Raw genomic sequence first — 14,353 nt, forward strand, 5'->3', positions numbered from 1 at the left:
CCTACCGGTTACCTCTGGCAGCCCCCACTGCTGTTCCGGGCTCCCGGGAAGCGGCTCCAGCTTTCCTCTTCAACGGCGCGCGTGACGTCATGATATAATATTTAGGGAGCAATGTGCAGGACCTGTGCACAAAACTTCATTTGTACTCCATGTTATTTGCAGAGTTTATTATGTCTGTTTTGACTCACAGTATTCTTAGTGGTTAGAGTGTGCACCAGCATGTAATTTTTCCTGGCACTACAAGCATGGTTGCACCTCTTATTATGTTTAAAATTAGGGTGTGTGTTCCAAGGCCCTCCCACTTTCCCCTGAAAGACTACCCAAGCCTAATAATGAAATGTACTCAAGAATATTATCAATGTTTTTCTATGTGCTCTATAAGATCTGTGCATACTGACTGCAGTGTTTTAGCTCATTTATTTAACTAAAAATGTAATTTAATGTTTTATAATCCTATAATTATCTCCCACTAAAAATCATCCTTTGCCTGGAACTCCTGTAAATCTCTGTCACCTGGACGGTGTTGAACAACATAGGGGATTGTGATTACTGTGGGAGTAATTCTCATCTGAGGAACGAAATCCTTGATACCAGTAGAAAGGGATGCATTCACAGTGTTTGTTCATAACACAGAGGGACTGGTGCAGGGTTGGAAGGAAATCGGGAGTACATTAAGAGACATGCATGAACGTTTTCATGATGTGCTGGCCCAGTTTAAAGAGTTATACTGTATACTGGCTATTCCTTCTCTCTCTATATATGGTCACATTCATATTGAAATGTCTTCATTTCCAACAGTATTTGTATAGACCTCTTTATAGCATTATTTTCATAGGTCTTCATTCTAGCACCCTGCACCTGTCACAACCCGTGCACTTCCTCTTTCTTGCCTGGGGTGTCGCTGTCTGCTCTGATGTTTCTAGCACACTCAGAGGATGTAACAAACTGCTGAGATACAGACCAGAGTGTGCAAGAGGCACCAGAGCAGAGAGCGACACCCCAGGCAGAAAAGAGGAACTGCACAGGTGGTTACAGATGCAGGGTGCTAGAATGAACAGTACATATTCCTGTTATAGGGGTTCAAAAGGGATAAATATAAAAAGGGCACCCATAAAAATTGCACTTGTTCAACTAGAAATTTCAATTAAGACAAGTTAGAGGAAAAATATGTGCAAATTTACTATGCATTTATAAGATACACCCAAGTCTTACTATAATACTATACACGCATGGTAAGACCAAGAACCTACTTTATTTAATGCTTTAAATATCTTGCAAGATAAAGATTACCATGCAAGTGTTTGATGAACGTTTATATAAGTATTCGGTAAAAGTTACCAGAATGCCTGTACAAACCAATACATTGAAATCATCTGATAATAGGAGATCCTATTACGTAAAAACTCTAATTACATCCCAGAATATTTAAAGAAAAACTTTCAAACCATTTTAAATAGCTAAATTTACTTCCATTGGTTTTACAGTCTCTGCCATTGCTAACTTGAAGGTTTCTTGTCCTCTATCAGAGTGAATGATGCTGTGTATTTCTGGGTGAATAACATTTATTATTATTTATTATTATTATTACTATTTACTTATATAATAATGCTATAATTTGCAGTTATGTGATTATAATTTGTTTCTGTTGCCTGTTATTAATGCCATATGGGGCAATTTATTTATTCACAAATCAACATTTTAAAGCGACATGTAAAGGAAAATTAGAGCCTAAAAATCCTTATTTTAAATTTATTTTCTACCTCCTTGTAAGAGATACCCAGAGTAATGACAGAGATTTGTGTACGTTGTAGTGATTTACAATAATTGTACACTTTGCTTGTGTGCGTTTCTCACAGTAAGTGTTTTTTTTCTGTACTGAGAGTAATGAACATTCTGTCAGTACAGAAATAAATTGATCCAGTTGTCTTGTTTAGTTTTCAGCAACGAGAAAGTGCTAAATATAAAAATGTATGAGAGATATATATATATATATATATATAATAAAAAAATGGATCTGCAAGGATATAATCAGTAAAAAGGACACAAAATGTAAAGATCTGTTTTTTGGGGGGTTTTTTATGTGTCCTCTTTACTGATTATATCCTTGCAGATCCGTTTTATTATATATATATATATATATATATATATATATATATATATATATATCATACACTTTTATATTTAGCGCTTACTCGTTATTAATACAATTGAAACAAATCACTGTTTATGAAAGCTGCTTTTTTATTTTTTTCTGAAGCGCTTGATTACATTTTATATGTTTTAGTTTTTCTATGTAAATGATTACAAGATGCATTCCTTACATTATTTTCAAGTTGACACATTTATACATCAGTTTGGTTAGTGTGACTGCTGTGTATTTTAGACTTTGAAAGAGCAGCAGAGCTGCATCGCCGAACAGAGGCAAGAAGGCAAAGATCGAAGCCAGCAAGTAAGACTGGCACGCGAGGGCATGCAGCACACTCACCTGGAACTCATGGAGACACAACAACAGCTGACTGGGGCTCAGAAAGAATCAGACAGGCTTACACATAAGCTGGAGGAAATGGATCGCCTTTCCAGGGAAAAGGTAGCCGACAATCCCAGCTTGGGGGATTCCTTCAATACCTTTTTGTTTTTTTGCTTTTTAACTGTAGCATCATCTCCTCATATGTGTAGAATGGTAAATTAATAGAATTTTTTATTATATTAATGTATTTTATATTGTACACCGCAATCACTACTGAAGAAAACGTACTGCTGTAATTGCTGTATCCTCATTCCCCGCTGATCTGTGGCAAGAAGGCAGACTCTGCAAGGTTAAAGAAGACACGATAGTAAATAGGAAACCAATGTTGAGCTATTTATATTACTGCTTTACCTGTTCTGGACTCTCCTGCCTGGAATAATCATCCAAAAAGAGGACTGCCCACAGAGAGGTGAAATCCCAAATATCTAACTTAAATAGAAAATAATACTTCTGAATGTATGAACTAATCGTAAGATTTTTTTTTTTATATGAACACCAGCTGGAGTACCTGGCGTTGCCCGGGATTTTAAGAATGTTGTTTACACATCATCCTCCAACCAACCACTCCTTAGGCAGGCCTCACGAAAAGTGTAACAAACTTCCCCATTAACAGTCCTATGGTCTTCGAAGGAAGTAGGACCTGTAACGGTGTAAAACAAACTTCGGAGATAGAAGCATTCAAAATTTGTAGGATGTACAGTATAAACCCGGCCAAGAGCTTCTGTTGCTCTGATACCAGGATGACCATGTACAGCGACTCCCTGTTTTCTGCGCAGAAGAACTTTGGGAGAAGATTCCACGTGTAATATTTTGGCAGCTCACAGTACAGCAGGGTCCTTGCAAAGTCATCATTTTGACACAGTTGGAAGAAAGAAGTAAATGTTGTTGTATAATTTGCTTTAGTCAGAGAGCTGAGAATGCTGGCAAAGCCTGCTAAACCTCTCTTCATTTAATAAACATTAAGATCATGACAAAACATGACAACACAAAACGCTTGCTCCGAGGCCCTACCCATATGCCGTGAGGCCCCACAATGAGCGTCCAGCAAAAATTGTGGTTTTTCATTAATTAAAAATTAGCAGTAATTTCAAAATTTTTTTAGTTTCCTCCGCCGTGTTTTAATACAAAAATTTCACGATCTTGGCTTGTGAACTGTGGATTTGTATAGAAAGACAGAAGGACAAATTTTTGCTTTTATATAGTAGATATTCAGTGCAACAACTGTGAACAGAGCGGTCTATGAGCCATAGGAGCCCATTTATCATTGAATATTTGCGGTGTATACCCACAAATACTAAGTAAACCCCCAGATGTTTTATGGAGGGATCGCAGCAGATATCTACAATATCTGCTGCTGTCCCTCCATTTCCACCAGCTCCGCAACCCCCATAGGTTTCTATAGGGCATGTGATGCTGTCAGATTTACCAACTTGGTCCCTACAACTTACGCCATCTGAAGATGGCGTAAGCCGCTGTAGCCTATGGGCTACACACCGCAATACTAGCCGGGAGAGGGTTCCATAGGAACCTCCCCCGCCAAAGGCTGGCGTGCATGTGTGTAAACCACACATGATTAGAAGTTCTGGCACAAGAGTGATCAGACCACTGAAATGGTCACTTCACTCCCAGCACTCCCTTTCAGTGCACCTGTCCCTGCGGGAGCATTTTGTTGCATTCCGGCACTATGATTGCATCCTGCAGTGCGATGATGGGCACTAATATCGCGCCCAGATCACATTGTAAGTTCAATCATAAATAAATGGGCCTCTAAGTAACAAAGCACAAACCGTGATGTGCAGACCAAAATCCTCTTTGGAGCTGTGCACCTCAACTTGCAAAACAACGGTTTCTGCTCCAGCTCTGAGCTCGTGTAGATTGTGGCATGCTATATACTTTTACTAGGATGCACTTTGTGCTGTACAATTGTATCTTAAAAGAACAACACATTTCTGTGGACACTTTTTTGTTTAATGATAAAGAAGAACTTTAAGCAACAAGAGTGCCAAATCTTTTTTCTGATTAATGTAAGCCATAAAGTATGCTAATGTCAGCAGTTTGTCAGGAGAAAAACTGAAAAGGTTTTATTTTACTTGCTATTATTTTTCTTTAAAAAAGGAAGTAAAAGTACTAGATGATCAGACTTTGATGTCATTTATGCTTTTGCGCAGTACACTTCTTTAGATTTTTTCATGGCATGCATTTCCTAAGAGCGGAAATGAAGTGTACATATTGATGTGACCAGTGCAGAACCAAGGTGACTTGCAGTGCCCTTTGGGGGAGGGGTGGTTGCTTTGTCTTATTGATTTTGTTTTATTTACCACCTCATGTTTTGTTTTTGCAAGAGCCTAACACAGCTGTAAATCGAATGGTTCCCACCATTGACTTCAATGGGGAGAACCGCCAGGTGACCTAGCGGTTCTCACCATTGAAGTCAATGGTGGACACCGTTCAGGCTCATCTCTCTGTCAATGAATGCTCAGTACCGGGATATCTATAGAGAAATGCCACGGCTGAGCTGTCATTTTGGAAGTACCGTCCTTGAAGGACTGTACTAAGGCCCTGATTCAGAGCCTGACGCTCTAACAGAGCGCTCGCTCTGAATCAGGGCCGTCCCTCTGAATTTTAGAGCGGCCTCCTGGCCGCTTGCATAGCTGTGGGTGACCACCCACAGCTATAGCGAGCGGCCAAAAAGATGGTCGCGATGGTCAAGACCATCACGACCATCGGGCTTGCGACGAGACCCTTGTGGTAGGGTCTCGTCTGCCGCAAGCCCTGGATTGCTTTTGGCTCTATCAGAGCCAAAAGCACTCCCACTGACATCACTTGTGATGTTAGTGGGGCCAACCCCAGACGGTAGGCGTTCCCATGGGAACGCCTCCGTCTGGCCAGGCACGCCCCCTTTGTAGTGAGACCCATAGCGACGGCTTGCCCATCGCTATCCAGGTCTTGTGCATGCGCACTGGCCCAACATCGACCAGCTTGCGAGCGCTCAGCGCTCGCGAACGGGTCTGAATCAGGCCCTAAGTTCATGGGTCGGGATTTTTTTATTTATTTTTTTTGGTGTGGACAAAATGACCTGTCCAGGGATTGCAGGTGAGTATGTGTGACATACCTTATATTTCCACAGTGTGTGAGTGTTGTCTTTATATTAACATTACTTTTGCAGCTGAACTACAGGTACCAGCGGGCCCTTAATGCCTCGCATGCTGCTACTTGTGTTACTCCAAGTACCAGCATGCGGGGGAGACTTGCTGGGACCTATAGTTCTACTCTAAAAGACAATGTAATTACATCTGTTATTACACAATCAACTATGCTATCAGTTCAGGCTGGGGGGACCCTGGAGAGGGGTCCCCACCTCCCCAGGGATCCCCGGCCTGGGCTGACTAGCGGTCAGGCGTAAGGCTGTGGCATTACACCCTCGCTAGAAAGAGTCTGGTACTGGTTATGGAAAATACAGGGGACCCCTACTAATTTTGTCCCATGTATTTCCAAAATCAGGATTGGCTCGATGACTATTTGGAAGTCCTTAACAACGAATGATATATCGTTTGATCGTTAGTAAAATTGCACAGTGTGTATGCACTATATCGTTCAGCAGTTCAAGGGAAATCGTTAATGACATATGATCGTTTGCAAATTGTTTAATGTGCACCCAGCTTAAGGTCTATCTATCAATTTCCGCAAAGAGTCTCCGTAAACTATCACCGTATGTCACTGTAATAGGGAATTACTTTTTGTTTCAAAGTAATAAAAATCTCTTCCCCAGACAGCAGTTCCAATAAGAGGCTGTCCTGTGGAGGAGTTTTGCAGCAAGGGGATAGCCATTGCTATAATTTTACAGGCAGTTAGAACGAGGCCATACATACAGAAAATGCAATGGAGGGGAGGTGGATTGATGACCGTGTGTGATCAGAAGATCCCTCTCAGGTGATGATGCCTCCATAGACATAGAGCGGCGGCTGGCGTTAGCTGAAGGGGTAATCTTTTCGGAGCTTAGTAATCGGACCTGATCACGGTACCTATTTATTAACAGTTTCTTATATAGCGCAACATATTACCTAGTTTTGTTCTTTTAATGCTTCCATTTGTGAAATGCAACAGAATAACGGACAGACATAGAGGTAGGAAGGCCCTGCTCGCAAGCTTACAGTGTATAGTGACTAAGCGGGACTACAGTCTGCAGCATTAGGTAGCCTGATGTAGGAGATGCAGACTTTTCTTAAATGGCCCTGATACTTAAATCATGCAAAAACTGCCTTTCTGCATGATTTTATGTCACTGGGGTCTGGTAATACAGTTGGAAAATCATACACACCATTGTTTTCCTCATTTTCTGACAGTGTCAGTAGGTTTAGTAAGAACTGGCCATATAACAGAGGGCAAACATAGCCCCATGCATTTACTTTTATCCTGCCCAGTGGGATAGAATAAAATAGAAGAGTTGTTTTTGGGTTCCAATCCCTTTTACTGTCTGAATTACAGAAGTCTAAGGACTTGTGGGGTAACATAGAAGTTACTGATTATTTTTATATTATTACATGATAAATCTATTTTGGTTTCCTATTGCCAGCTGCAGCACTTGAAACAAGATTTGGATGAAGCACAAGATACAATTTGTCATTTAAAAACGCAGCTTGAAGCCAGAAACGAGGTGATCAAAGCAACCAATGAAGTTCTGATCCTGAAGGTGAAGCTATATTTATTGAAATAAATCTCTGTGTATCTCCATCTCAGTCTTCTGCATCTAATGGAATGGGCTATTATATGTAGTTCTGACACTCTGGAATAGGAGAATATTTTTTTTTATCCATTGTAGGACAGATTGGAATGATTTCTTGCTTTTTATATCTGGTAAAATACAATTGTATTAGCTAGGCAATGAGCAGAGAGGGAGAGATTAGACAGGGGCCTGTAATGGAAGACTGCAGGAAAAGCAACTGACGATTCCCATAAAGTGCTACCTAATGTAAAGCAAGGAATGCATATTACTTGACGCTCCCCATAGTAGTGGGCTGTATCCGCTAACACTGCAGCCCCATTCAGTCAGCTTCAGCCTGACTGGTGCAGCATTATTGCAGAACCTCCTGTGCTTCCAATATTAGCATTATAAACATAGTAACCTAGAAGCCACAAAAGAAATATTCTCTCATATGAGTAGTTTTATTACAAAATGGCGTAGGTATACAATATTACAGGATTTTCACATTACTCCGTTAAAGAGGAAGTGGTAAAGCCCTAAAAATATTATGCACTTTGCCCATTATGGTGGGGCTCATTTCCACCCTACTCTAACCCACCACTGTAGTATCACAGCCATGTAAGGCTATCGCTAGCAGCCAGGAGTGACCTTTTGTCAGTGAAAACTGGGCAGGAGATTACACTCCCAATGTGTAGGTCTATAGTAAATGCGATATAAATTCAGCCTGATAGTTTTTTCCTCTCCCAGTGGTCATGCTTGGTCAAATCTTGACAATAGTCAGGTCCATCTCTTCCATTGGGCTTGTTGGGCAGTTGCCCAAGGGCCCGAAGCTTGTATGGGCCCGCCAACCCACCCCTCAGCTGCGGCCAGTTGGTAAATTTGTGATATTTTTATAAGCCGGCCGCCAGTACACTGTATTCTGATCTAACCTCCCTCACCCCATTCCCTCCCGGTGACAAGTACTCACCTCAGTCCCAGTTTCACTTCATCCGCCGGGTTCAAATCAGTCAGACAGAGTCTCTCTGCATGTGTGGGAGGTCTGATGGGCATGAAGAAGGGTTTAATTTTATTGACCAATTAAATTTTTTTCCCGTGAATGGGTGGGTAGGAGCCCCAGTGCATTGCTTTGCCTAGGGCCCACACTGCTGTTAAGACAACCCTGACAACAGTATTTAGGGATGAGGAGGACACCTAAAATACGGTTGCATGGAAGTGTCCATGATTAGCAAGAGTTATTTGAAGGTGGACATACCTTCACTTTAAGATGATAGAGAATATTTGATCCATGAACATCATAATCCATTAAAAGCCCCTCTGGTCTCTGCATTTTGTTTTGTTTGTTTTGTGATTGTTGCTTTAAAGTTTTCTTTTTGTATTTTGTTGTTGTTGTTTTAATAAGTGCATTAACTATATGAGTCCGTTCAATGTGCTTTGATTAGCAGTGTATTGTTTTCGTGTACGTTATTAAGACATTATATATGCATTTCTTTTTCCTGTCTTTGCTCTTGCTGCAGGAATCTGAGTTGACCAGGTTAAAAGCTCGTATTTCAGGATATGAAAGATCATTGGTTCTCAAACAGCAATCAAACACAACCTCTTTGTCTCATGATTTATTTAGCGACTATCATGAGCCAGAATCACGCAAACTTCCTGAGGCCTCATCCGTGAACTGGAAGATGCATGGCTCTATAAGTGACATAAGCCTGAACGACAATCCTTCAATAGATTTTCCAGAAAATATGATGGAGGGCATAAAGAACTTTGTTCTGCCTGATTCCTCACTAGCACTAAGTATCAGTGACAAGGTTGTCCATACGCCATCAGATAGTTTGAATGACATTTCCTTTAATCCTCTAGAGTATGTGGTTGATGATGACTGTAATAAGACATCTGACTGCCCTGATCTAGGGACTCTTAGTGGTATGCTTAAATATATTAAGCAGGAGATGAAATTATCAGAAGTCACACATTGCCAAAGGCAAGAATATGCGGAATGAAGATGGATGCCAACAACAACAGGTTTGTCTTTATTTTAGTTTATTTATCTTCCTTTTGGCATTGCTTTAAGGGTCCTATGTGCGCTGATTAAAGGCTTTGTTTAGATGCTCAAGATTTTAAGCTGGGTACACACTATAGCACAGGTTCTCAAACTCTGTCCTCAGGACCCCAAACATTGCATGTTTTTCAGGTCTCCTCACAGAATCACAAGTGAAAATCATTAGCTCCGCCTGTGGATCTTTTAAACTGCTTTAGTGAGTAATGACTACACCTGTGCACCTGCTGGATGACCTGGAAAACGTGAACTGTGTGGGGTCCTGAGGACCGAGTTTGAGAACCCTTTGCACTATATCATATATTGTGCAATCTTGGTACTTTTGACTAATCTGTATGACCAAGGCCGAAACTACGATATCTGTGTCCCAGTGTAAGGCAGTAATTTTGCGCTCCCTCCCTTCCCTTACCTGGATTTTGTCCTTGCTCCTCCATAAGGCAGTGCATTAGTCAGACGTCCCTGGTATAGTGACTTACATTATTCCACACACCATAATACACATTACACATTATGCCACACACTGTAATGCCTATTACCAAAGTACCACTTACATATTTGCCCGACACCATTTTATGCCCCACAGTAAGGCTTCTAATTACTTTAAAATGACCTACTCGTTGCCAGGGGGTTCCATGCTCGTTGCCAGGGGGTTTCAAGGTAGAAGATGCAGCTTTCTGCATCTTTTCCCGGCTGCGCCAACGTTCCCAGCACTTCCAGGAACGCTATGTGCATCCGTCTTCTCCTTGGCGGCGGCCATTTTTGGATGGCCGTTTTCAGCAGAACCGTCCGCATGGAATCTGCAGCCGCCCCCCCCTAGTCACCGCGCACTACAAGACCCGCGGGGTGTGCAGGGGCTGAGTCAGCCCTTTTCCACCCCCTGCATTCCAGTGCACGTGCACCTCTAGCTCCCTTCCTAGTTGCAGCCCTGTATATGACCATTGTATAGTGTATACCTGCAATCTGTCGTTTTCACCCATCGTTCATTACGTCAGCTCATCGGATGTTCTGCACGTCTAATGGGACGATTCCACGGATGACGTGGTGTTTTTACATGAAGCATGTAACGATGTATTGCATTGTAGTACAACCACCCTTTTTTTCCCACAGGTGCCACAAATTTAGGTTCATTTATCTTATTCCTCATAGCGCTCATTAACATTATTATTTATTATACCTTTTAACTGAGCTGCTCTTATTATTTACATAGCGCGGGGTCACAATATTTTTTACAATGAATCTTGTAGTGTGTGTGGCTATGCGATATATCGTTACATCGCATCGCTGGGTTGCACCATCGTACAGGTGTGTACATTGCTTTACTCTCAAAATACTACATATGGACAACAGATTCCTGCCATTTGGTTATTTGGGGAGGATGGAGTCTTACAGATACATAATTAAAATGTCTGGAATCCTCTTTAAATTATTTATTTAACAATGAACAAGCTGCATAAATCATTCAATAGCTTCACTGAGACCAAGATTATTGCACCAGGCTACATGAAGATGGGCATTTTACGTTTCTTTTTGTCACAGCGCTCAATTGAAGCTCTATTATGCTTCAGAAATACGCCTAAAACAGTAAAATAGTAATGATCAATTATTCATTATCAACAGTTTTCTTTAGAAAATGGGTATAAAAAAAATTACGTGTGCACCATGCCGTATAATGGTCGTATCACTTGTCGTAGAATCATTCTACAGTTATTTTCAGCCCACTTATGCTATAATAGTAGGCCAATTACCCAATATCATCTGCACTTGTACAGCATGTGTGTGTGTGTGTGTGTGTGCGCTTGTGTGCGCCATTATTCTCCACTCTACTAACATTGAAAATATGTTGTGGACACTATGATAATCAGCCATTAGCATAATATGGGTTCTTTATCTCTTTTTAGTTCAGCTGCTGCTTTGAATAACTGATTTCTCCTCTCTTTTCAGGTCTAGGTGTCACAACCTGTGGACCTTGTGGACCAACCTCTGCCTTTATATGTGTTATATTTGTATATGTTCATATTTATTTGTGGAAATGTTAATTATTTATACTTGTGAATTTTTATATTATGTTTTATACTTTTTTATGCCTTTTTTCACGAGTCCCATTAGTTTGAAATAAAGATGTGTAATAATTATATTGTTTCTTTGTCCAAAGTGTGTCATCACGGGTCTTACTCTGATGAGTTGCTTAAACATCAAAGTAAACTAAGCTGCTTATGTGTCATGCAGAGTGATTAGTTATAGGACTCAATTTTTGCTCTGAATAATTTCATCCAATTGTGAAGTGTGGTGTTTGGCATGCGGATTAAAGTCAGGTGGAATGTAAAATAAAGACTTTGCTGTTAAGAGGAAATACTTGAATAAAAATATATCAAGTGAAGATTTAATATTCACTGTAATAGTAGCTTTTTGTATGTTTTAGGAGTGTTGTCTCTTATGTTTATTTAGTTTCGTTCTTTTTGTAAGAGGCCCATACATCTGCGACTGATTGCCACAATTACCAGTTCTGCCAGGGTAGGGGATATTCAACATGGTAAACAATCTTAATTCTCTGATCCCTACCCAAAAATGGTTGGAATAGGCAAGTCGGGGATTTTTAACATGTTGAATTTCCCTTATCCGCTGACAGATCGCTGATCATCGATGGTCACCTGTCCGCGGACCATATCTGAAGACAGAACAAGGAATCGGGTCATAGATGTATGATACGTAACAGGGCTAAGATTCGCCTTGTGCCAGCCCGCCCCCTAAGCAATCGAAGTCATGACATCGCACCAAGGGGCTGACAGCATTGGGCAAGTGTAGTTGATCCTGAGGAAGCTCTGATCGATTGCACAGATGGTGCCCGTCTGGAGTGTCTAAAGGACGCTTTGACTCCAGTGCAGCAGTGATCCTGGCTGAAAGGTGCCATTCCAGGAACCCTGCTAGCCAGGAGCAAGGGCCATGGGGTGGCAACGGTGCCACCCACAGAGCCCTGTGCTCTACGGCGACATCGGTCGCACACCCCTAGTTATGGCCCTGGCCCGTATTAGAGCTGAAGCCATGCGATTTGTTCCAGCCAGGGCTCTGTTTTCTTCCACATGCAAAAAAAAATAGTGGTAGTTTGTGTGGTAATGTGTTTGCATGGTAGAGAACAAAGACTGGGAGTTGCAGTGGGGCAAAGCTGATGTGAATGATTATTGTTACATTACAGTGTAGTGTTCTATCTAATTAGTTCCCATACATTGACGAACTTTTAGATTTGTTTACATTTATTTGTATAATTTCAGTGAAAGCAATTATCATCAGTTATCAAATATTTTATGTAGCAGATTGCTTAAAGAAAGGACATTTACAGGTTGAGTCTCCCATATCCAAAATGCTTGGGACCAGAAGTATTTTGGATATCGGATTTTTCCGTAGTTTGGAATATTTGCATACCATAATGAGAGATCTTGGGAATGGGACCCAGGTCTTAACACAGAATGCATTTATGTTTCATATACACCCTATACACACAGCCTGCAGGTCATTTTATACAATATTTTAAATAATTTTGTGCATCAAACAAAGTTTGTGTACATTTAACCATCAGAAAGCAAAGGTGTCACTATCTCAGTCTAGCTCAAAAATAAATAAAAAAATGTATTTTGGAATATTCCGTATTTGGGATATTTGAGACTCAACCTTACTAACATTACACTAAACCTGTATCTACCAATCAGGATTTTTCTTTTAATCTATCAAATGCCAGCTAGACAATGAAATCAATTGTGTGATTGGTTGCTGTGGATTTAGTGTAGATTTACAACTTCCAGCAGCTTTATAAATAACCGTAACTAGTCCTCTAATACACAGGTTATCAAACTCGGACCTTAGGACCCCAAACAGTGCATGTCTTCCAGGTCTCTTCACAGAATCACAAGCTAGATAATTAGCTCCACCTGTGGATCTTTTAAAATGTGTCCGTGAATAATGAATATACCTACAAGTATGCACCTGCTGGTTGACCTAGAAAATGTGAACTGTGTGGGGTCCTGAGGACCGAGTTTGAGAACCACTGCTCAATGGTTTCCTGATTACTGTATGCACGTTCTCTTTTCACCTCATCTAAAATATGTTCCATTGTGATAAGCGCCAGTGACTTCTACATATAAAAGCCGCTAATAATATTTACAAATTTATAACTATCAACTTCCATCCATATGCAGGTTATTAAATCTCTGTATTGTTATGTGACCAACATGTAATGCATATATTTTATGGGATTGATCAAAAATGAGTTAATAATTATTATGATTTGAGGTACAATGGATTGTGTCTTTAGAGCTTGATTACTTTCATATGAAAATGAGGGATATTAGAAGTCACTAAAGCATTCTGTGCCTGTAGCCTTGTGCTTTTATACTGGTCACGGGACTCCAAGGAGCTTGTTGTCATCCTAATAATGAACAGTAGGCAGTGCATTATTCCAGAGTACCTGAATAGCAGTCTATGGCAAAGAAGTAAATGCATATTAAAGTGGTGTCACAGAGGCGCTGTGAACAATAGCCCTATTCAAGCGTATTCAGAGCTTCCCACCTGCTATTTAGTTACCATTGTGTTTAAAACAAAGTACAGTATATCAAAGAAAAATTAAAGTGTGTTTGAATAGGGTCGGAGAACTGTATTGTACTCCTTGTGCGTCCTATTCGGCCATTCAGATTATCACAGTGGTCATAGGAGATGATTGTACTTATGATGTGGGCGGCAGTGACTCGTCTCATGCGATTAAGATGCTAAGGACGAGACTGCCTGCTACCAGGCATATTGCCATGATGTGAGTAGAGGCTAGCACATGACCACTGACTGAGGCGGATCAGCAGTGACAGGAGCAGGGTACCCATTAGCGCAGAGAAATGATGTTGAGAGTCTTGTCCCTTTGTTGCAGGATGATTGTGGTGTCAGCCGTACGTTCTAATGAATATAAAGTTGATACACCTAACTTGCATCCAGCCTGTCAGGTAATTCTGGATAAACTGTGATCTTATCGGTTTGCTATGAGAACAGAGGCATCTGTAAATTGGAAAGCCCTGGAGAAGATTTCTTCTTTTCT

General features: G+C 40.8%; 1 protein-coding gene across 1 annotated transcript in view; it reads left to right on the forward strand.

Annotated features, from left to right (window-relative positions):
* The window catches only part of CCDC18 (coiled-coil domain containing 18), an 80,734-nt gene extending 69,320 nt beyond the window's left edge, over nucleotides 1-11,414 (forward strand). Inside the window, exons 25-28 of the mRNA XM_088458474.1 lie at nucleotides 2,384-2,587; nucleotides 7,101-7,217; nucleotides 8,744-9,248; nucleotides 11,224-11,414. Coding sequence (XP_088314600.1) covers nucleotides 2,384-2,587; nucleotides 7,101-7,217; nucleotides 8,744-9,226 — 804 coding nt within the window. The 3' untranslated portion in view covers nucleotides 9,227-9,248; nucleotides 11,224-11,414. The remainder of the gene's footprint in view (nucleotides 1-2,383; nucleotides 2,588-7,100; nucleotides 7,218-8,743; nucleotides 9,249-11,223) is intronic.
* The last annotated feature ends 2,939 nt before the right edge of the window (nucleotides 11,415-14,353 follow it).

This window comes from Taudactylus pleione, unplaced genomic scaffold, assembly GCF_031769625.1.
Source record: "Taudactylus pleione unplaced genomic scaffold, aTauple2 ptg000835l, whole genome shotgun sequence".
Classification (NCBI taxonomy): Eukaryota; Metazoa; Chordata; class Amphibia; order Anura; family Myobatrachidae; genus Taudactylus; species Taudactylus pleione.